Genomic DNA, 23,528 nt, shown 5'->3' with positions numbered 1-23,528 from the left:
CAACACAAACAAAACACAGCGATAAATATGGCCCGTAACAGCAGTTTCTAAAATAAAGCAAGTTTTGGAGAATTACCTTCTTTGCTTCTTCCTCTTCTACTACCTTTTTCTCTTTCTCTTTCTTCTTGCCTTTGTCTCTCTCTTTTTCTTTGTGTTTCTTTTCCTTCTTTTTGGGTTTCTTGCTCTTCTTCTCTACCAGGGGAGCTTCGGAATCTGGTGACTTCAGGGTCTCAACATTTCTGTGTCTCTGCACTGGCAGCTTCTCACTGTCCGCTAAGGGTCTTAAAAACAGAGAGACCATCATCCTTCTGCAAACAGCCTCCCTCAGCTCAGATTATCCTGCTGGACATCCAAGACAAGGTATGCTTTGGTTTTAAAGAGTTGGGCCCCAAAATCTTAAATCAGCACATACTTTTGTACCTGAAGCTTATTTACATAACTGCAGACACTGCCCTCGTGGATTAGAAGTTAATGGAAACATTTTGAAGGTGACCGAGAGCCAAGCTCTTGCTGACACCTGATCACTCTTAAAAGGGATAAACTACAGACTTGCAGGCTGCGTAACAGCCGCAGAAGAACACATACACACGGCGTTACACTGCACTCCTGTGAAACCACTCTCAAAGGAAGAGCAAAAACAGGAAACAGTAGGGAGCATTTGCAACAGTGGGGAAACTCAAGCAGTGGAATGACAGCATGGCTCAAACAGCCCTTGAAGGGCGTGTTCTTTTGTTGTTATCAATAAACAGATCACTTCAAATTGAAATTATTATAAGCAATAAATTGTCTCATTTTGAAAGCTTACGCTATGAATCTGTACTGTACTGTTACGTTTTAAGCATTGCGTTTAATTTCGGATACCTGCTTCCAAAAAGCATGAGTAGTTCAGTTTTACACTGTATCACAAATCCATTACTTGGGAAAAACCAGCTTAGCCATTTCTCCACTCTTGTCAAACACTGTCCAGAAATCAGCGGGACGTTCACCGATTGCCTCTTTTTCTATTTCTACAGCATTTGCTTAACATTAATTTTCACATTTCAGCGGCAAACACGCATTCAGCAAATTTCTAATGGTCTCACCTGCTTTAATTTTTTTTGCTTATATTGCATAAAGAACCAGACTTGATTCATTTTTTAACTTTGAAATATACAACGCAAGGGCAAGATGGATCCCCCCCCACATCTGTTTGAACAGTAACCAGATCTCATCTTTAAGCTATTTCACATATACCTGTAAGGAAACAGGGATCGATGCTGAAAGTCAACGATGAAATAAACTCCCACTAATTTCAGGGTGAAGGATTTCAATGGTTTCACCACCCTTCAAGTATTTACACTGTCCACAGGAATCAACCAACCTGACGAAGAAGGTCAGCCACTTGGCAATATATTCTTACCTGGAGGGCTTCCCTGAAACCAGACTGCGTGTGAGCGTGACACAGACATAGCAGTGCAAGCACAGAAAGAGAGAGAGAGGACAGAGACATGAGAAAACGTGACAGGAGAGCACACCGACTCATACAAAATGGCAAGAGAATGGACGGAAACAATACAAAAGTCCAAAGATGCTTCCTGGAGCACAGCGTTCAGGAACTGTTCTGCTCAGTGTTTTCTAGGCTGTTGAGGTTTGTCATGCAAATACAAGGTCTATAGTCAGAAATTAATACACTGATCCCCTGCAGACTCAGTAAAATGAGACCAGCTCATGAAAAAAACCAGACGTTTTACAGAAACTGTTCTTTTGCTTTTTAAAAATGCTACATCACTTTTTTGCAGGGTCCCTACAGACTTGAGAATTACAGTGAACGGCACAGACTTTAAATGTGCCTGCAGAGTCTTCAAAACTTTACAGGAGGCATCCACGGACCATACATCAGCCATTATTTTTAGCATGGCAATTTTGTAAAACACCAACTAAAAAAAAAAATCTCCATATGCACTACTCAACAGCGCACTGCTAATTATCACGTGGCATGCAGGGATTCACAGCCTGAACCGTAAACAACTCCAGAAGCTGAATGGGGGCCAGACTCTGGTCAAAATTAGGATCTGCAGTTCACTCAATCATTTTTCAACAGTGGCACCACGCTGAATGTCCACAGGGCAACAGGGATGCTATAAACTGGCTGTTACTGGTCAAATTATCACAAGACAGAGCATAGAGGCTTACTGTGTGTACTGAGGCCAAGCCGAACACAGGTCACACTCAGTGCCAAGGCAGGTTAGATCAGAGAGATGCTGGTACACCCAAAAGCTCAGACTAACTCTCCCACACCCGATCCCAGCTGCACTTGCCTGTGCTTTCAGACTCCATTCACACACAGAAAATGATCTCCCTGCCCCTACCGAGCCCCCGCGACACCAGCAGCTCAGCTTTTCCCATTCATGCTGCAGCAGGAACCCAAGCCTGGACCATCATCTAAGGTTACATCCAAGACACGACTTGGTCTTTTCACCCAGCGGACTGCAAATAACGCCTTTGCCTGTTCAGCCTCAGACTTGCCCTCATGCATTCCAGTTAGCAATCAAGTAAATTCACATACAAAACCATCACTTACTTATCCAGATCTATATCGAGTGCCTTATATGGATCATTGGGATCTTTGTCATCTTCATCACTGGGTAAAGCGTTCTGCAGGAGAGATAAAGAGACCATCCACCGAAGAAGTGAACCACAGGCAGTTTCGAAACTAGAGCTCTACATCCCCCCAAGCAGTTTAAGACTGTTAACCCTGGAACAGCCCAGCTTGTGATCAGGCACAGCAAGTTCTAGGAACAATGCACTTTGATGCAGCGTCTAGTTACAAGATTAATTTAGAACAGAAACTCATTCTTTATAAACGGCAGGATTTGAATTGCTGCTCTTTGGTTTTGATTAAAGGAAATTTTAGGAACAAATACAGATTACATCATTAGCATGCGCAATTAATTATAATCAGCTGCAAACCTGCTGACTAGACAGCAAGTTAGTGTCAAAGTGAAGCAGCAGAGCGTAATAAATGAAGTGACTATTTGGACAGCATTACTTTTACAGCAGAGATGCATACTGTTTGTTTTGGGTTTGGTGTCTGGTTTGGGTTTGGTTTTTTTTTTGGTTTGTTTTTTTTTTTTTTTTAATAGCTTCAGTGGCAATTTTTGTCTTTTTCTGAACAAAAAGAAAAGCATTTTTCGCCCTGCAAAGAACAGCCTAGGAGCATCTCAGTCATTTCTTCAACAGCTTTGCAAGAAATCAGAGCTCCGGAACTGCAACAGTACAGACTGGCTGGTGATTCCTGGGGCGAAACCTCTCCAGAAGAGCACACAGATAAACCCCCACAACTCAGACCTCCAACCAAAGCAACTGACCTCCGGCATCTCTTCTGTTATGATATCGACGTGGTGAGCTGGAGCGATGTCCTCCTCACTCTCCGTGTGCAGAGAGTTATGGCGATGATGTTTACCCCTCTTCTCCTTTTTCTGTTTTTTCTTTTTCTTGTCTTTCTCCAGTTTCTGTTTGTGTCTTCGCTCTTCTTCCAGTTTCACATACTGGTCAGACATAGGCATTCCTGTAGAGGAAGCCAAACTGCTTTCAGGCTACAGTCCACATGGACAGTGATCTCAGAAACAATAACATTTGGAGTGACCCTTGCGTGTAGCTTCTCAGAATTAGAAGGATCGACACTTCTCCCTGCTTCCACATTATCTCACATACAGCCCCTCCTGCAGCAGCTTTACTATCACACTCCATCTCTCCAGAAACAGGAGACACCTCTGTCCTGCTCCCCGATTCCTGTCCATGTTAACTGGATTAAAATATCAATGTTTAGATGCTCTTTAAGTAGAACCGGTGCCATTGCTGTACTAATTCTGACAACTCTCCACACTTTCAGGAAAACCTTTGTTGTGTAAGCCTCAAATATTTGCACCTAGAAGTGATCACTTGCAATGTGTTGCACTTTATCAACAGCCTTTCAGCGTTGTATCAAACCACTCAGACACACACCTATCTTTTGATACTTGAAACAAGATGTTAAAATAGTAGCTCTACCATTAGACTCCACTTAGTATCTGCTGGTCACCTTCATCAGCCCTTTCAGACACTTCAAAGGTGACTGTTTCCTACCAGAACAGCGTTAGTTTACACGTTACAGACTTTGCTGCATATTATACTTAATCACAGAATTACTTCTAATACTGTCCTGAAAGAAACTGCACTTGGACTGCAAAGTGCTATTTTCAAACACGTGTAAGTTAAGGAGATACATTTAAGAGTCTAACGAAAGAATGTTCCTTGCCCTTAAAAACCCAAGGAGAAATTCCTAAGAAGGAATTATTGTTTTGCTTAACTGAATTTCTGCAATTAACTTACCTGGAACTTTTAATGGGACAGAAAGGTCAATCTGGACCACGGGTATATGTTCCACACCTGGAGTGTCTTGGTATCGCTGGGAAAATGAAAGTTTGTTACATTCAGAGCACTGCCAGATAAAAATCTATATAAATCGGCGCATTTCAAAACATCAAGTAGTTTAATCCTTTAAGCGAACATTTTAAAGGATAGGAATGGAATAGCTGAGGACTAAATCCCATGCGGGAGCAGGGTGCATTTTAAAGCCAGCTCATCGCTATTATAAAGACCCTACTTCTACCTACAGTTTTTTAACCTTGCTACTGCCATGAAGGCTTGTTGCAACTCTCTGAAGAATTTTTGCTTTGTGTTTTATTGCCAATGACTTGCCACTTCAAAAGATCAATTTTGAGATTTGAGTTGAAGAAAATGGGGCAGTCCTTAGGATAGAGAGGGAAAAAGCAGGTTCTTTCCCTGAAAGCAGTGTTAAGAGACCACGACCTTTTCATCCATTAAAATCACTGGGTGTTCAAGAAGAACATGTTCAAGGCTCCCTCTCTCTTCGTGGCTCTTAATGAAGTGCAACCTGAATCCTTCCATCTCCCAGAGCTGGGACAAACTACCTGCACAGGAATTTGTGACACAGGGGCACAGAGAAGCAGTATTTCTCTACAGCTTTTAGAAATACAAACGCTGCGCTTTCCATGACAAGTTAATCCAGATTGTTGCAAACTGCTGTGTAACGGGAGCTGTGACAATCACCACTTTCTTATTTCTAAACTGGAGGTCCACCAAAGGTTCACAGAAAGCTGGCTGCTCTTGTTATATCAGGTCGTTTTTGAGTTTCTCAACACAAAGGAGACTCAGAAAAACAACTGCAGGTCGTCACTCCAATGGGCACACTGTTACATGATCAGAACTGCAGTGGAAATAATCAGAATGTCCCAGACAGAAGCTGCAGCTCTGACATCCAGGGAGCCTTCACACAGTTACATGAGAGGCCAGTAAGAGATTTTAATTCAGGCTCACTCACCTTTTGCGGCGAAGGAGAGCTTTTAATGTAAAATGGGTTGTTTGCCTGTTCTTGTTTCCGGGCTTCTCGTCGCTAAAAGCAGACGAATATTTGTAGTTAGAATGTCTGTTTACAAGCAAAAACAGATAAAAGGCATCGAAGTGCAAAACACAATCTCCCTGAATTTTTGGAACAATATATAACCGCTTGCAAAAAGGCTACAGCACACTAGCTTGTGTATAATAAACCAGTTCTGAGTTACAAGACATACTAGAATATAACCACAAGTACTGTTACTACTACAACTAATAATCCTTAGAACACCCTTTCTTTGCTTTTTAATTCTGGACTGGAGAGAGTAACTTCTGAAGACCAGATTTTGATGGCAATTCAAACGTTTGTATTTTCATTTTTGCAAAAATAGGAAGAAGTGAAGACTCTTATCAATAAAGTTTTCATTATGAAAACAAAAAGGTCAGAAGCAGGAAATATGGTATCATTGCTGAGAACAGTCACATTAGAGTAATTTCTAGAAGCTGCTAAAGTCCAGGAGCAAAGGTGTTGCCTCTTTTTCTGCCTATACAGAGCACACAGAATAAGAAAAGTACACCAACAGAGAAGGCGTGTAAAATACCAAACAGTTGCAGAGCTCAGCACAAACGTCCATCCTCAAGACCCCATTACTTCGAAGTGCACTGCACTACACGCCACAGTTTACAGGTCAGATTTTTACAACAGCTCCAAACTCCTAACAAGAGCCACGTTTTTATGATATCTTGTTTCCATTTGGACAAGACAGGCAAGCTAAATTTCCAAGAGAACTTTATACTGTCTGTATTCCACAATGCCTAAAAAAAAAAAATACCTGTATTCAAATACATATATTTTGTTTGCATCAAATCATCAGATTTCTGAGCTGTAGAAAGCAGCACGGCTCCCTGGCTACACGGAGAACACACAACAGCTCCAGCTGCTTCTGTAGCACTTGCAACATTACTACTGAATTACGCAGGGAAAAGCATTTTAACATTCACTCACTCTGGCCAGTTCCTCTTCATCTATTTCTGGCTGTCTGTGTCTGGAATGCCTTTGTTCCTCATCGTGGAAAATTGTTTTGGGCTTTTCATCTTCAGACTCACTGTCTGATGGAGGTTCATTGATCCAGGCATCAAGGTCCAAGCTGGGAAGAATTGCAGTAAACAAACAGCTCGACCGAGTGCCCCTGAGTATTTTGGTATTTCTAATCATATATTTTGTTTTGCTACTTAAGTTTAAATAAGGTTTTGGGAGAGAGAAGGAACCTTACCCCTCTGGAACTGGTACTTTCTTCTGTGCTTTAGGAGCCACAGGGTTCAGCTCACCAGCAAACAGGGCTATCACTTCCTCAGCTACAGGTACTTCTTTTATTTGTAGCTTCTGAATATATTTTATTAGTTGCAAGATGCAAGAAGCCTAAAAACAAATGCAGAAGTAATTTCAGGATTAATATTAAATTGAACCAAAAAAAAAAAATCAACTGAATGAACGTCAGCAGAAGAGAACTGCTCTACTCCATTAAGGGAATTAAGGGAAGCAGCATAACTGCAGGTTTAGAGCAAATGTTAAAAGAAATAATCCATGTCAACCCTCTCTTCTAGCTGTGTCCTTACGTGCTTGCATAATTTTAAAATTACATTGTTTTGAGTGAAATTCTTGACAGCAGTCTTCCGAGGTGGTATTGAACTGGAATAAGATCTGGGCTCTGACATGAACTGTCCCCACCCTTCCCAGTTCTCTAGTTCCAGAGCTTCTCTCCCACCGAGTTACACCAAGTACAGAATAACGCACCGCTCCATCGATAACAATGGCTTATATAAAACATGCACGGCCACAGCAAATTACATTTATGCTCCAAGACAAATAAGAGACTTTGTATGATAAAATCCAAAGTAATTTTGTTCTCTTACCCTCTCCTGAACTTCTAGATCTGCACTCTGGACAAACTGCGGCAGGCGGTCAATCATCAGCTGCGTAATTTCCTGAGCTGCTTCCTTTTCCCCAGATTGCTCTTTCTGCTGCAGGATGGACGCGTACAGCTTCACCATGTTCTGGACATAAACTGCCTGGATGTGGCCTGGTAGAGTTGTAACTTTAGGCCTCAACATTGCTTCTAAGGTTTGGTTTGCTTCCTCAAGGTGTCTGTAAAGACAGAGAGGACAGATGAAAGCCAGAAACTGAGAAATTTCAAAATTTCATCAGTCTTCATGGAAAAGAATTTTTCGAAAAACCTCGGTTGCAGTACAAAGTACTACAGAAAGACAGGACAGATTACAAATGCGGAATGATTTGCTCCCTGTGTATTTTCCCCTTCCAAATTACAGTAGTAACGCGGCACAGAAGACTTTATAGCTTTCTCCTTTCACCGGAGAGGAGGGACGCCCCAGTTTCCACCTTTACAAGTTCATTATTCTCTCCATTAACTAAGCACTGCACTTTTAAGTGCCAGCTCCTTGCACAGCCTGGATCTAGCAGCCCGACTACCTTCCTGCCATTCTGTACTTCACCACTCACATCACCGAGGTTGTATTTCCAATGATACACTGAACAAAAATAAAATCTAGTAGGCAATGCTTAATACACCAAAAAGAATGCAGAACACAGCACTTGTGATAATAATCCCACGCTCTTCTTCAACATTGTCTGCTCACAACTAAATGGAAGATGCACAAAAGCTACTGGCCCATTGAAAATGGAAAGCTAAAGTTATTTCCAAGTAAAAAATGTGATCAAACTGAAGCAGGAAAGTATGTTCTCTTGGTTCTTAATCTCCAGTTTTCATTGCAGAACTTTTTTAATCAGATGAAGATCTACGCCTTATCAGAGTTCCCTAAAAATATCACACCTACTATGGGAATTTAAACTGGAACCAGTGTTCAGAGTGGCAATTACAAGAAGAGACACCAAAGCAGACGACAAAAGGAGACGACAGTATCATGATGTGTCCAACTTGACAAAACGAAAGCTGGGTAGGCATCTGCACACACGATCGAGAGACAAAAACATCTATTTAAGCTAAAAGACGTTGTTGGCACAAAACCAATGAAAATTGCGCTAGTGTGGGTACAGATAAATTTTGAGCAAAAAAGATGACTTCTAACCCTCCGAAAGATTAGGTGCTGCAAAAACCTTTCAACAAGGGCAAAACAGGGAGGAGAGCAAAAACTAATTCATAGCGATCGGACATTTTCCCTATGATAAAGTGGGGTTAGACCTTAATGGTTAAGGAGTTTTTCCAATGTCTTAAGATCTTACTGCTCATACCCACAACTACGTCTTCCTGCACGAGTGGGCAGGACTACAGAGATATGGTAAAAGACCAGATATTCAAAATGAAGTATCCCTCTTGGTTAGAAACAGCTGAGGAGTCTTATGGGGTGAGGGAGGGGGAAAGCAGCAGTCATTTTGTTAGCTTCAGGGTGCACACTCTGAACTCTTCTCCCAAAAGTACTTTTGAGCAATCTGAACATTTGCCTGAAAGAAGCTGCTCAAATCACAGCAGGGTTTCTGTTTGCACTTACTCGGAGAACTCCCCGCATATCCACGCGGCAGCATAAAGCACCTCACAGATCCCATTTCTCTGGGTGTTGCTGGCTATGAGATGAGCATTGTCCAGAAGCATGGCCATTTGAGAAACTGCAAATTTACGGATAGCTTTGACTCTGATAGCTACATCCAACATCTGAGCTGCTATGAGATGCCCGTGCCGTGTGCCTTCCAAGCGGGTCAGCTCCACCAAGATGCTTATGTACCTACAAAAAGTGAAAGGGATGCAATTTTATCAGCAGACAATCGTGCGTTACCATTGCTGATGATCTCAAAGGTAACACACAAAAACACTGACCATTCGAAGTTTGTGATGTATTGATAATTGGACTGACTGCAAATATCTATGATTTTAGTCAGCAGCTCATCCCGGTATGTCGTCCCTTCTGCTTTATCCACGTGAATCATCAGTTTCTTCACTATCTCCATCAAGTTCTTCTTTGATACCTGTTAAAGAGTTATTGAGAGGCTGAACCAAAACTAAGCCATTTCCCATACTGTCAAGTCCTTCTAATCCCATTAAAGCAGCTGCGAGCTCTTTGCCGGACCCGTGTCATGTGTTAACAGGGAATCAGAACCACCTCTAGAGGCCCCAGCTTTGATCACAATTGAAAAAGAAAACTGTTTCTTTCTTTTCAATGTTGTTATTAAAGCAGAGCCAGTGCAAGTATACACAGCCATGCTGTGGGAGAGCTGAGAATCAGAATTACAGATCTTTTACTTGTCGTACATGCCACGAAAAGATACGGGAGTTATTATCACAAGACTACTGGGGAGAGAGGAAGAGAAAGTTGCGAGTTTTTCTTAAACATCACCTCCTACAGGGTCACAGGGGCTGGAGAGGAAAGGAAATACGCGTAGAAACATACCATGCCATACAGGAGATCTAAAGCTCTGAGTCGGATGGACTCATCTTTGTCATCCAAACACTGGAGAATGAGATCCTTGTGAGACTGAACGGATTTAGGGTGTGTCTTCAGGATTTTGGACATAGCTAACAGTCCCAGGTATTTCACTGTGAAAGACAAAATAAAACTTCTTTCCAAATATAGAAACACTGGTTTGTGTTGTGCATGACATCTTAATACCAAGTGCTTCTACTGAAACTGACTTTAATACACTTGAATAAAAATCTGTAATAAGGAAAAGCACTTCTGAGAAACAATACATCACAGATTACGGTCTTTAATTTCATAATCTCACATACAGGCACATAGTTACATATACAGTCTTCATCACAGTCTTCTTGCACCTCAAATTTTATCATTGATTTAAAAGTATGTATTTAATATATAGAAGCTATGGGGTTCGAGAACAGGCATCCCAGGATGAAGAAAGCTTTAAAAGCACCGAAGATTGGTGTTTTAAGTAGGAATCCTGTTCTCAATGGGAAAAATTCAGACAGCAGGAAAAAGGTTTACCAAAAAAAGGATTTCCCAGTGTTCTTTGCAGTCACTAAAATCAGTAAGTGTCCTTGCATTTTACTATTACGCTTACACTGCTGAATACCCCTCACTACTTTCCAAGCAGCAAGTTTATAAAAAGGGAAAATCCGGAGCATGGAAAAAGAACTGTTTTAGATTTACAAGGCCACAAACAGCAGTAACAATTAATCTAATTTGTTTTAAAAAAGCTCATTATAAAGAAGCGCTCACTATCAAAAATTATTTCCACATTAAAAATCCCAGCAATGGTGTACAACATGCCAGGCACTCCAACACTGAACAAGCTGTTTGCAGAAACAGCTCATCGCTCTTCTGCAGCTGCAGTTCCTCCCCAGCGGTTCGTTTCTAAAAGCTTCCATGAAGACAAGCAACATACTTACAGTTCTGGTCAGAATCTTCTATCAATATCCTTAACTTCTGAACACAAAGCTGGAAAAAAGATCACATCATGCTTATTACAAGCCTTAAAAGCCTTAATTAGAATAACGTTTTATGACATTTATTCAATACGCAAGGAAGCATTGTGACCCAGACCCGGTCAGAGGGTCTTGTTGCGTTAACAGATTTCAAAACAAAAGGAACTCCCGTAGGATTGTATTGACAGTAGCACCTGAACAAGAGTTAGGAAAACTCTAAATGAGAAGAATCTGCATTTTAAAGCAAAGAAAATAAGAGAAGGTATATAGGAAATGCTTCAGTCTGTAGGAGTCCACCCATGTGAGAGCGAGCTATTGCTTTAACTTTTGGCAGAGGAATACAATCCAGTTTCTCCATGGCATTACACAGTAGAGCAGAACAAATAACCCCCACCAAAAGCTGTACCTGGATGCTAGCGCTGTGATTCGGCATCCCAGAGGACAGAGAGATCAAAACTGCAATACACAAGCACAAACTGCAGTTAGTATTTCTGTGTTCCGAACGAGTGCAACAACACAACACTTAAAGCTCAACAGCTCGCTCGGCTCACACAGAGATGCCCATTTATTTTGTTGTTTGTCTGTTTGTTTGGACTTTTGGGGGACCTGAGCAATGTGGGAGAAAGTAGGTTGTTACACAAATCATAGTTTCATACACTTTAAGAGGAATAATAGCAGGGCAGGAAAAAAAAAACGAGTGCAAAGGTAGGAACTGTTGGAACAGCCAGGTCAAAGCTGCTTTTCATTACACTTTGCTCTCATTAAGGTTTACTTCACTGATATCACGTAGCAATCGAGACTGTAAATATGTCATCAGCAACTGTATAGCTGAATTTTTAAGTGTGCACTTCCCTAATGTAACGAGATGCAGCAACGGAGCCTGGAGTTTAATGTAATTAGATTGGAGCTTTAATCAAGCCAGTGAGTGACTCGAGGCAAAAATCAGGTCCCATTGTTGGCATCTGTAAAGCCCTGGCAGCACACAGCCCCACAGCAGAGAAGGTGGCGTTATCTCCTTAACTGCTGCTGTCAAACAGCATGGCCAAGCCAACACTGGCTTTCAGCGAGCAAGCCACACACAACTAATAACTACAGCGGCATTTTGCTCTCCATAATCCCGCAGAGCTGCATTTCTGAGAAGCCGTGTTAGATGCTATCGTCCTGGGTCATGCAAAGAGCTGGCAGGCACAAGGTGCTGCTCCAATGCAGGCACCCGGCTTCACATCTCATCTTCTGAATTTGAGCTTCACATTACAGTCCCTGAGGCGTCCTGGGCGTGTGAACTTCCCTTTGAACCACAGAATTATAGTATTGTATCTCAGGGAAGCACACTGTCATCCACAATGGAATTAACCTCCATGTTATTTTTTTCACCCATCATAACGTCATCTCACATTTCCCTGAAGGAATGAGCGAATACAAAGTGAGTGACAGATCACCCTTTCCTCTCCAAACTGACCCAGTACAGCACGTTCCTGCCTCATTATCCAAACTACCCAAAAGAAACAGATTTACAGCCAGACTGTGGATGTCAATAACCCTCTGCTTCCCCACTCTGACAGAAAAGTGCCAAGTCTGAGCTGGAATACTGCGTTATCCCTTTTTGCCTTTGTTTCTCTCTCCATCCCCATTACTCTCTCACATCCCTCCCCCAGCAGCTGAAACTGTAAATCAATTATTCCAATGACCTCCTTTAAGTAATTACACCGAGTTTTTAAACTGTGAAATTGTAGAATTGAAAAAATAAGTCTTCTCCTTCGTCACATAAGAAAACTTTGTCAAAGTTTCCACGAGGCATCCGTCATATTTTAATTCTATTGCTGCTGGGATACTTCATAGTTCTAGCAACATATAAATATCACACCCATTGTCTGTATTTTGTTTCAGCCTTTAGCAAACACAACACATCTGTAGTAACTTCGCCTCATCGACCGACAACAAAGGATTTCAGTTACAGTTACACAGTGACACAAATCAAAGTTTGCCAGGCGACTTATTTCAGTTATAAAACACAGTAAATTAAAGAAAGGTTTGCAGATGGTGTTAATTGATGACAAAGTTCATCATGTTATTTTCTAGGTTACAAATCTCATTTCTCACCTGCTATTACTGTGTTCACACATTCATATAAGAGAGACATGGCTGAGGTGCTGAAACAGAAATGAAGTATTTTAAATAAGGAATAAAACCAGCACATTTTGAAGAGTTGTCAACAATATCTTGGAGCTAGTTAACACCTTTAATTACAGAGGAAATTGCCAGTATTCTGCTCCATGTACCTTCAAACTAGATGAAATGATTCTCACCCAAAAATGGGGGAGGGGGACTACTGAATGTTAAATATCTTCTGAGACGCAGCAAGTAACAGCGCTGTAACACAAGGGACGAGGAAGGAAGTGGTTATTCAAAACCTCGGTCCCAGTTACAAAGCACTGAACCAATCTTGTCCGAGGATCAAATCAAATCCGCTGCCCAAGGTCAAAAATTCACGATAAGGCAGGCAAATGAAGAAGCTCAAGTGCCTCTCCAAAGGGAACGAGTCCTGCACAAACAGCAGACTCTGCTGGCATGCAGGTACACGCTTGCTCATTCCTAAGTGAGCTACAGATTTTCCACGTCTGATTTCCCCCAAAACTTAAATTCAAGACAACTTTTGCCAGTTGAACACATGTACAGTGCAGTTCTGAGGATTCTGGAAGTACTTACAAATCCTGATCTAAACAAGAAGGAAACACAGTGAACCTCACGAGTAAGAAAGGAGCAGACTCCAGAAGCAAGGTCTGCAAAGGGAATGAACAAACAGCTCTGGAGGCAGCAGTCCCAGCGTCTGCGTGACGGTCACAGCACACCGTATACGTGACTCCAGGACGCTCAGAACTGAGAATCGTTTTCGCTCCCTATCCATTTCAGGGGGGATGGCAGGGTGGTTCGCCTTATGCGTGAGTGATACGAGATCCAAACTCACCACATGGAGACCAAACCGAACAGCATTAAGATCTCACAAATAATAAAATGAATGACTAATGTGGGAGTTGGGGAGGGGAGGCAGAGGCAGGACTGAAGACATACTGTCCATTTTCCTGCTTTTTCTGGCAAAGCCCTGTTTCTGATGAATTTGTATGTATTTGTCACTGCTGCAAAATCCCTCTTTGGGTACCTGGACGCAAGGCTGCTGGCTGGTCTGCTCTGAACCAGCCTTAAAGGCATACTAGGAGGATGGACAGAAATCGTTGGCTAAAGCTGCTCTCACAGCTACATGGATATCTATTTAAAATTTGCTCATTCCCACCTATCCTCTTGCTCTGCCACATGAAGAAAAACAAACCTCATTTAACAACTCATGTCTAAGGTCACAATTCCTTTTCATAGCTGGAAAAATACATGTGTTCCCTCCAAGACATCTACTTTTTGATTTCAATTCAGAATTGGATCCAAAACAAAACTGCAAACCAGCTTTAACAAGGGACAAGGAAGTATCTTCAAATTTATCTAATCTGTATTTAGGACAGATATTAAAGGAACCTCTTCCAAAACAGTTCTGGGCTGACAAAGGCATGAGGAAGAACTCTAGCGTACTCCTTGTCGTGCTGCTTTGGTGGGTAAGGCATTCCCAAAAAAGTGAAGAACAAAATGTGTGTAGCTGAACAGAAGCAGCAAACAGACAGCTGCAAATATACAGCTGAGCCTTTTTTAAGCCAAACTTTTGATATATTCTCCATAGTCATCTCCAGCTTAAAATTAAGTGAAAGGAAATCAAATTGCTCCAGTTTTCATGCGTGCTTTGGAGAAATTCATGCTGACAGTCAGACACCCAAAGACTTTCCTTTAAGGTATTTTATCTCTCTCAGGTTTTTCAGAAATAGCCCTGATGGAATTACCTTTTGATACCTGAAGCCAATATATTGGGACTCAAAAAAAAAAAAAAAAGGTGCAGAAATGCATCCAGAGACCTGGTTACTGACCCACCTACAGGCACTTCACCAGTCCTGAATGAAGAAAGGAACACTTATACGTACCTATGGATGAGGTTGGTCAGAGGCTCAATCAACTTCTTTCCCAGCCTAGGTTCTAATGGAGTAAGAGCACCAAACTATTCAAAGAGAAGTGCAGACAAGAAAGTGACTTAATAGCTGCTTTTAAACAGTATAAAAACATTATTTAAATTGCAGCTCACTCTATTTAAACCAAGCTATGTTAAAATATTTTTCTCTCTTTGGTTACGTTCACAAACATTAGAAGATATTCCTGGTTTCTTTTTATTCAGATTTAAACGATAACCACACCTCCAAGCAAGAAATGTATTTTCACACCCAAGCTAATTTAATGAGTACCCCAATCCTGTACATATAGGTTCAGAATACTTACCAGTTTTATAATTTTAATGAGAACCCAATTATTGGTTGATGACGTCATCAACTTGAAAAAGAGTGGAGCAAGGGAAAGGTAGTTTTTGGGATTGCGTCGAGCCAGCTCACAAATAACATTAACTGCAGCAGACTGCACACCTGGGAAAAAGAAGTGCGAGAAGCAGAAATCTCATCAACGCCTTAATTGTAATTGGAGTTTCTGGTGCAGAACCCCCAGAACAAAAGCAGCTAAAGATTCAGACTTGTGTGCCAAGGGGAACGGTTCAGCATCATTACCAACCATGGGGTGGTGAACTAAACACAAGAATGCAAAAACAAACAGAGAGGATTTTATTTAATTGTGTCTATTTTCTAACATCTCAGCAAACTGGGTATCTGCTTTGGGTCCAGCACAAGAAAGAACAGGACACTGCCAGCCTCCTTCCCCCTTTACTGTGGGCTGCTTGTTTGTGGGACACAGACAACATAATAACCAATAACCCTACTCACCATAAAGTTTCCAAGCACTCTTGCTTCTTTAAAATGTGTTATTTAGACATGTTTCAATACAACACAAAAATAATGAATCCTTAGATAATCTGACTGGACACGTTCATTCCTTTCTAATGGCTCAGCCTTCAGATTGATTGTTCTCAATGTGGACTCTTAATCTAGATAGTCTGAGTCTTCTAGTAGAGAGCAGTCCTTTTCTCCATAAAGCATAATAGGTATTTTCTTCCTCTGTTTGCAGGTGAGGGGGTGTGCGTGTGTTTTGTTTTTTTAAAAAATATTGTCCCTGGAAGACGCTTCTTACGTGCCCACAAATTAGTCCAGTATATGCAATTAAATTTCTCCCTCTAAACACACATGCAAATCAAACAAAGATCACAGAACTGCATCGCACACTGAAGTCTTGAAACAAGCGTACGGCGTTTTGGTGCAGCGAGGGAAGACCAGCACTTTCCAGGAAGACCAGGTAGAATTGTGAATATGATACAGAGCAATTGGAAATTTCCCGCACTGCAGCTGAATTGCACTGACACAGTACTGAAGGGCCCAAAGAGCACTCCTGACTCAAAGTTTGAATTTAAAAAAATGGAAAAAAAAAAATATATATACTAAGTGATGTGAAGTTATTTTAAGTATATCCATTGCAAGCCAACAGCTGCAGCTTTGTAAAAGAGCACAGGAAACAACAACAAAAACCCAAACCCTGAAACCATCCAAAATATTTCCAATGGCCAAGTTAAGTAAACAACAAACCAGGAATCATTAAGTTGCTTTGTCCCATTAAGATATGGTTTTGACAGCTTTGGGTTTGAAGTAAGAATTGGACATTTTCAAGAATGTATTTTTAATATGGCAACATTTGTCAAAACTCTCATATGCTCATCTACCTATTAAACAGGCAAATCAGTACCCAGAAGATAATTACAGCACTGTTCATGTATTCTTCTCTCCCCAAGCTCTAAAAGCATGTATACCCAGATGTTTTGGAGCAGAAATAATTTACTGAAATCCACTCACCAGGATCTGGATCTTCAAGTTTCTCTTTAAGGCGAGGAAACGCGGGACGGAGGGACTCTGGGTATTTCAAAAAAACTTTGTACATGATTAACACTGCCTTCTTCCTGATATAAGGCTTTGTATGAGACATCTGTTAATGAAATAATCGCAATCAGGCCCTTAGCAACTCTGTGTTTCCAGAGTTCTTCTCAAGGTCCTTATGTCCACACCACTGTCTCAAAATTTCCCCAGGGACACTCAACCACTTGTTGAAAACTCAGTGTCATTTATCACCAAAATTAATAGAAATATTCAAGGTGACCCTCTTAAGCTAACTAAGGTCTGCAAAGGCTCCCCAAAAACCCCACAGGTGTCAGTTTTCACATGCAACACTTCTAAATTTAACAGATATTTACCACATTTGAACAATTTAACATTCTGTAATTACAGGAAAAAGTTATTTCAACCTTATCAACTCACCAGTGTCATGATGTCATTTGCCAAGTCCCTGGCAAGATCTGGAGTAACAAAACAGGACAAGCCAGTCAGTGCAACTCCAGTATCATATTGGTTAGGGCTACTCAGATCCTAAAAAAGGAAAAACAGGCTCAAAAATTTAAGATTACACAGGATGTTGAAAAACAATTTTCTCAGACCAATTTTATTCACTCAACAGATAAGAAGCAGAGCTTCTTATATAATATATATAAGCTTCTTATATATAATATATAAATATTCTGTGAGAATATTTATATCAACTATTAATGGGAACGTCCTCCAACACCTGCTAAAATACAGCTAGCCTGAGGTTTAATAATGGGCACGAGGAATCATAATCAAACAATAGATGGATGACCGCGACACAAAAACAACGAGAGATATGGTACCTTGGTGATATTTTAGGAATAGCAAATAATTTTTAAACCCTCATGACATCATCACAAACATGTTTAGAATACTAAAAAATCAATATTAAATACTAACCCTGCTAAATCAAAGCCCAACTGTCATCAACTTCACTGGGAACAGGCACTCTTGTCGAGTGCTTAACAATGTCCTAGCTTAATCTATTAGAGAAATGGGATTACTTTCCTTCCAAGATGCTGGCAGCACCATGATTTTCCGTCCATAAAGACATAACCCACGCTAGAGTGTAGAATACATTTTCTTGGTCAAGTTTCTCTTGACTTATTTGTAGTCAGTATCCTACATAGTTTTCTCTAAGCTTCTGACTCTTAATAATATTACTATCTGAGTATGTTCAAGTATAGATTATAAAACCAGACCTCACTGAATACAGAGGGTCACAGGATTGATCCTTAACTGCAGTTATTAGAAAATAAGAATACAAAGTGAACGGCACAGAATTAACCCTCCAGATTCCCACGTACACGGGGGCTGCTTTAGGAGACCTAACCATAGCCAGGCCTTCAGGGTTCCTTGCCATTTCCAGCTCATTTTAAAACCTTTCACAGGTGGTAGGCAATTAGATTCTACTTTAAGAATAATGAAATCTACTACTTAAGGAGCAACAAAATCTTTGCAATTCATTCTGGCTTTGAGAACCGACAGCCCCTTAAAATAAAAACCTGCTAGATCAATGAAACATGAAGAGGCATAAATAAAGATGCTTTTAAGTAAAAACTCAGGCACAAAAAGGAAGAACCCTACTAAGTGACTGAAATCCAGTATAATAAAGTCTCCATAGTAAAGAAAATGGATGGACATTATTAAAAATACGCAGTTGTCAGAGCAGAACAGTTTAAACGATAAAGGGAAAAGCACTAAGTCGTTAGGAGAGATGCTGGATAACATCCCACTGATCTTTTTTAAGCAAGTAAAAGACAGTTTAGCTACTTAGATGTTAAAAATGTAGGCACATCTTGTACTGGATCAGTCAAGTTTTTAAGCAGTGATACTTTAAAAAAAATTAAACATAAGAGCTTTAAAAAGATATCTGTAATCTGAAGAAAATAATGCTGGGACCCAATAACTGTGGAAAAAAATCAAGGGATAAAGCTCTGTGAAAATAAATCTAACACACTTTGGTACACTAATACAGAATACAACTTTACACACACTCTTCATTTTTTTTAGACAAAATTATACGAAAGTAGTCAAAAGCCTGGTCTGTTATTAAACAGAAGAAAACAGGCCCTCACAAATAGGAGGTTTGTGGACCCAAGTTACTGCTCATTTTACTTCAGAAATGAGGACATTTTTCTTACCCATTACATTCTTCTAAGGGCTGGCTAAGAGACTAGTAACGTTAACAAAGGTTATTGTTGTCACCATTCCCTGTGGCAAATAAACACAGAGAGCTGGTCTGAGACAGCACGAGGGAAGCCCATGGTCAGGTCCTCAGTATTTAATTAATCCTTCTGCTTGCGGAATGAGAACAGACTGTAAACCAAGCAAGCGGGATTCTACCTGAACACCTTTATACTGCTAAAAGAGAAATACTTTGTACTGATCTGAAAATACAAGTAGGGAGACGCTACGAGAAAAAAAATTAAGAAATGGAGTAAAAAGTTTACCTTTCGGATCTGATTAGTAGTCAACATAATTACATCAGTCCCTTCATGAAAGCACTGAGAGGCAGCTAGGTAACCGATTCTCTGGAAAAAGGCAAGGAAGAAAAAAAAGTAAGTTCAGACAATGTTTAGATGAACAACAACGGGTAGCTTCATAAGCAGTATTAAAAAGATGAACAATTAGGCAGGAGGTTTCTTAACAGAAGAGGCATAGTAGGGTTCTCCAGAAAAAGGGGTTTGGATCAGGAAAGAATAGTCTCAGACAAGCAACATCTCTAGAGATAATACATCTCTCTCAAGGATAATAAACTAGCTTCACCTTCTCTACTTTATTAAAACATACAGCTTCAATGACCACGAACATGTAGAAATAAGATAGGTCTGTCAGCAGGAGAAATGGAGACTATTACATTTATTTTGTCTGTATTGACGCCTGATTTTTTAGGTACTAAAGCACAACTTGGAAATTCTTTGTTACAAAGTAACATTCCACTCCCTTTGGTGAAAAAGGTCTGCCACACAACCTTTCAAGAAAAAAATTATAAAGCTATTACAAAATAAAATACGCCTGCTGCTAGGGATCTTAGGTGGTCTTCACATAAAAAACAGGCATCATAGCTTTTGTGAAAAAAACAGGGTATCTGGCAGAAAAAGCCTATACCGGCAGGCCAAGTATTATCCATGCACTAGAAAATACAGCCCACCTCCCTTCTGTATTGAAGAAAGCAAAAGAAAAGACAATGTACCAACGCATGCATTAAATACAGTACTGAAGCTGCCCGGCTCGCACAGTTGCAGTGACACAGAGAACTCACTTTGAATGTAAACTTCGATGCACTCATGACTTCAATAATATTGAAAGCAGCCCAGCTGATGTCGTAGCCCAGCATCTGTAACTGTGAGCAGAGAAGCCAAGATAAACTTCTGAAATACGGGACTCAAGAAAACAGGTCAGGATACCTCACAAAACTGAAGATGTAACAAGAGGCCAAAAATAATACCAGAAGACGTCTCAAGTTTATGAATAATGTTACATTCTGCACCCCCCGCACTAAGTGAAAGAAGTCTCAAAGTTCCACCAGAAGCAAGTTTTAAATAGTTTCAATTAACTCCAGGTACCACATAGGCAGTTATATAAGATTCATTGTGAAGGGTGTTTTTCCTGGATTTTTTTCTTTTAAATGAAAACCAGAACAGAACGACAAAAATAATTCTTTAGCAGTATTTCCCCCCTCTCCTTCTCAACAAAGGACTGCGCAAACAGAAACAAACACCAGTTTCAAGTGCTCGTGCAACTGCGTGATAAGGAACAATCCAGTTGAAGGCAACTTTTTAAAGTTTTAAATCAGATTAGCTTCCTGACCTATCTTAATAAAATAAAACTGTACCAACAGTAGTGCCAGTAGAATGAACAGAACGGGAATATGCAGCCTCTGACCTCAGACGTGGCTGGGAACATTTTCACCTGCAGCCTGCACTTACAAGAGTCTAAGAAACCGCAGTCTAAGAAAAGTGGGAATTCAGAGTGAAGACCAGCACCTAGTCAGCAAGAAAGGAAAAAAATAAAGATGTGATGACACGGTATGCCAGCAAGGCACTTACATATGTAAGTTTGCAGACTGCATTTGCTTTCACGGCAATGTTGTCCTGCTTCAGCTCCTGCTTGATCTCATCGATGCACTGGGAGATGTATTTTGCCTGAGGAAAACAAACCAGAAAAATTTATGTTCATTTGCAGTTTTGTAGATTTCCTGCATTTTAGTAGACAGAAGCAGCAGAACTCATCATTTGCAAGCACCAAATCTCACATACACACTATTTAGGTAAGCACTTAATTCTGACAAAACCATTCATTAACGAGAAACAGCACAACTCCATTAGAAAACCAAAAGTACGCCAAGATGTTTCTTCGGTGGTTTCCCTTCGCCCCCCTCTCCCTTGCAATTAAACTGTTCAGTCTGGAGCTCCAGTTTCAAAGATTTGTGAAAAAAGGTGTTCAGTGGAGACTGTGCACCCAGAGGTCTGAACAAAACCTGGGTTCCACCATTTCTAGAAGATACACCGGTCACTTACCGCAATGGGAAGCCTGAGATCACCCATTCAGTACCAGGCTAGAACAAACTGTGTCAAACGCTATTAACAGCCCACAAATTTAAGATGGCTGATGAAAATAGCGTGAGTTACTCTACTTTTGGGCACGCTGTACAGGGATGGCACTCCAGGTGTGCACCCACAACAGTCCTTGCGCCCGGAGGGACACAGCACAAGTCTGGTACAGGGTACCAGTAACCTCGGCCATCCACCCACCCACCGCAACGACACCCCCTCCCGGGCTCCCAGCTTAGGAGAGCCATCTCCCCATTTACACATTTTGATGAGCAACGGTTATTTGTTATGAATTTCTCAGGAATTCAGAGAGCTAAATGTCATAATGTTTACATTTAAATATCGGTCCTTCATTTCTTTCCAAACAATCGCGTCTGTGGTTGTGGGAAGGATGTGGCAAGTGCAGGATTTAAAAATATCTGTAAAGATTTTACTTTAGAAGTAGGCTTAGCTCAGTCAGAGATTCTATCAGTTCACAATTAATTATGATCTGCTACAGAAATCATGAAAATTTAAATGCAGAGAGAAATAATCTCTTTGGAAAGCCACACATGCACCAGGGCATTTCACATTCCATATAAATATATCAACTGCCAGAGGAACCAGGTCGGAAAGAGATTACCTTCTTTCAAAGTAAAATTCTGCCTGAATACCGTTACCTTCCACCAAAACGATATTTTCAACATAGAAGTCTACTGGCCTGCCTTTAATTAACATTTCTCCCCTTAACACTAAATTTTGAGTATTATCCCAACGATTCTTTTGTCTTTTACAATATCCTAGAGTGCTTCAACTCATAAAAGTATGCTGCTAGAAGCAGAGAATGTTATTTTTAATAAACAGCAGGTGACAATAAAAAACCCAAAGTACAAGGTCTGCAGAGCAAAGAGATGCTGCAACAATCCAGGTGAGGAAAGGCAGCAACTGAATTTTAATGCAGGGACTTCGTACCCCAAGCAGCAGTCACGTAGCGACAATTCACACCACTGTCATTTAGAGTCTGGTGAAACCAGAATTAGAATCCACCAGCAGGACACAAGGTGAATACACATAATTCAGAGGAGCTGCAGCTTCCCCGGTTTAACAGCTTCTATATAGGCAGAATGATTATTTGGCTTTTCTCTCAAACCTTGCACGTACAGAGGGATAAAAGCCAGGTCCTCCCTGGCACGGGTAAGCTCAGGTGCAACCACATTTGTTATTTTGAGACTTTTAGTAAAACATCTTTGTTGACCTTGATGGAGCTCCTGTCTGACCCATTCCTGCAGCACACCGAGGTACCTCAAACACCAGTCCCGCTCTCCAGCATAACGGAAATCAGAAGGCCTAAAGAAAGCAAGCTGGCAAATGAATTTAGTTGAAGAAATTTAAGATATTCCTAAATGCCTGTAACTGGGGTAGAAATACTGTCTTTGCAATGGGAATTTTCATGTAAAGGGAGAGCACACTAAACCCCAAACAACCCTTTCCTCTACAGGGATCCCCATCTGTCCTCCTGGATACAGGCAAGTGGATCACATCTGCCAAAACCAGAGATGCCATTTCCCCCAAACACTTCCAATGTAGAGCCCAGGTGACTTCTCTCAGAAACTAGAAGATTTGGGATTCTAAATCCATTGCTTGAGAGTAATTCAGGTCCAGACAACTCCCATGTGAAGTTTAAACAAAAAAAAAAAAAAAAACAAAAAACCAAAAAAACCCCACACCAACAAACCTTCCGAGAGTAGAAAATACACACTTGAACAGAGATGCTGAAAGAACGACTTATACAACATGCAACTGATCTACAAATACATTGTACCTAGCCTTGAATATTTTATGCACACATAAGAGCGCACTGGAGCAGCGTCACAGAATCCTCCATGTGTGTATCCCATTGCCGCATCCTGGTCAGCAAGGTTGGCACTGGCTCTCGGTGCAGGACACCAACATGCAGGTTCTGAGGCTTTATGTCCATTACTAGAAAGCACGATTTTCATTTCCCATGGCACCTATACCAAAACTATTTCAAAATTAGCTTCAGTTTCCTGGAAACCTCTTGGGAGCTGAACGTGAACCACCGTGTGACCAGTTGGGGGAAAAAAAAAACCAAACAAAAATAAGTACAGAAAAGTTCAATAATGTACAGCCCAGCACCGTTGGTACAGACTCCCGAGCCACCAGCCACCCTCGATGGCCCCAGCAGCCTGCAGGGAAAGCCCTGTCTCCCAGTTAGCCCAACAGAACGAGGGACTTTTGGAAAAGCGTATTAC

General features: G+C 40.9%; 1 protein-coding gene across 7 annotated transcripts in view; it reads right to left on the bottom strand.

Annotated features, from left to right (window-relative positions):
• Positions 1 to 23,528, bottom strand: part of AP3D1 (adaptor related protein complex 3 subunit delta 1) — a 43,432-nt gene that overhangs the window by 8,185 nt on the left and 11,719 nt on the right. For 6 of the 7 annotated variants that reach the window (XR_008463298.1, XR_008463299.1, XR_008463301.1 and 3 more), the window contains exons 2-23: positions 20,773 to 20,868; positions 19,986 to 20,066; positions 19,174 to 19,254; positions 17,117 to 17,224; positions 16,658 to 16,787; positions 15,150 to 15,289; positions 14,801 to 14,874; positions 12,885 to 12,934; positions 11,191 to 11,240; positions 10,749 to 10,797; positions 9,793 to 9,938; positions 9,222 to 9,370; positions 8,899 to 9,129; positions 7,288 to 7,519; positions 6,648 to 6,793; positions 6,380 to 6,521; positions 5,363 to 5,434; positions 4,351 to 4,426; positions 3,348 to 3,547; positions 2,561 to 2,634; positions 1,400 to 1,423; positions 77 to 281 (exon numbers count right to left, since the gene is read on the bottom strand). Coding sequence is in view for 3 of the 7 variants with exons in the window: in XM_054181740.1 (XP_054037715.1) it covers positions 77 to 281; positions 1,400 to 1,423; positions 2,561 to 2,634; positions 3,348 to 3,547; positions 4,351 to 4,426; positions 5,363 to 5,434; positions 6,380 to 6,521; positions 6,648 to 6,793; positions 7,288 to 7,519; positions 8,899 to 9,129; positions 9,222 to 9,370; positions 9,793 to 9,938; positions 10,749 to 10,797; positions 11,191 to 11,240; positions 12,885 to 12,934; positions 14,801 to 14,874; positions 15,150 to 15,289; positions 16,658 to 16,787; positions 17,117 to 17,224; positions 19,174 to 19,254; positions 19,986 to 20,066; positions 20,773 to 20,868 (2,556 nt within the window). In the remaining 4 variants the exon portion in view is untranslated. The remainder of the gene's footprint in view (positions 1 to 76; positions 282 to 1,399; positions 1,424 to 2,560; positions 2,635 to 3,347; positions 3,548 to 4,350; positions 4,427 to 5,362; positions 5,435 to 6,379; positions 6,522 to 6,647; positions 6,794 to 7,287; positions 7,520 to 8,898; positions 9,130 to 9,221; positions 9,371 to 9,792; positions 9,939 to 10,748; positions 10,798 to 11,190; positions 11,241 to 12,884; positions 12,935 to 14,800; positions 14,875 to 15,149; positions 15,290 to 16,657; positions 16,788 to 17,116; positions 17,225 to 19,173; positions 19,255 to 19,985; positions 20,067 to 20,772; positions 20,869 to 23,528) is intronic. The other variant, XM_054181741.1, reaches the window with a different exon arrangement.

Source organism: Rissa tridactyla, chromosome 22 (genome assembly GCF_028500815.1).
Source record: "Rissa tridactyla isolate bRisTri1 chromosome 22, bRisTri1.patW.cur.20221130, whole genome shotgun sequence".
In the NCBI taxonomy this organism is placed as follows: domain Eukaryota; kingdom Metazoa; phylum Chordata; class Aves; order Charadriiformes; family Laridae; genus Rissa; species Rissa tridactyla.
This window is presented reverse-complemented; position numbering and strand designations above follow the sequence as displayed.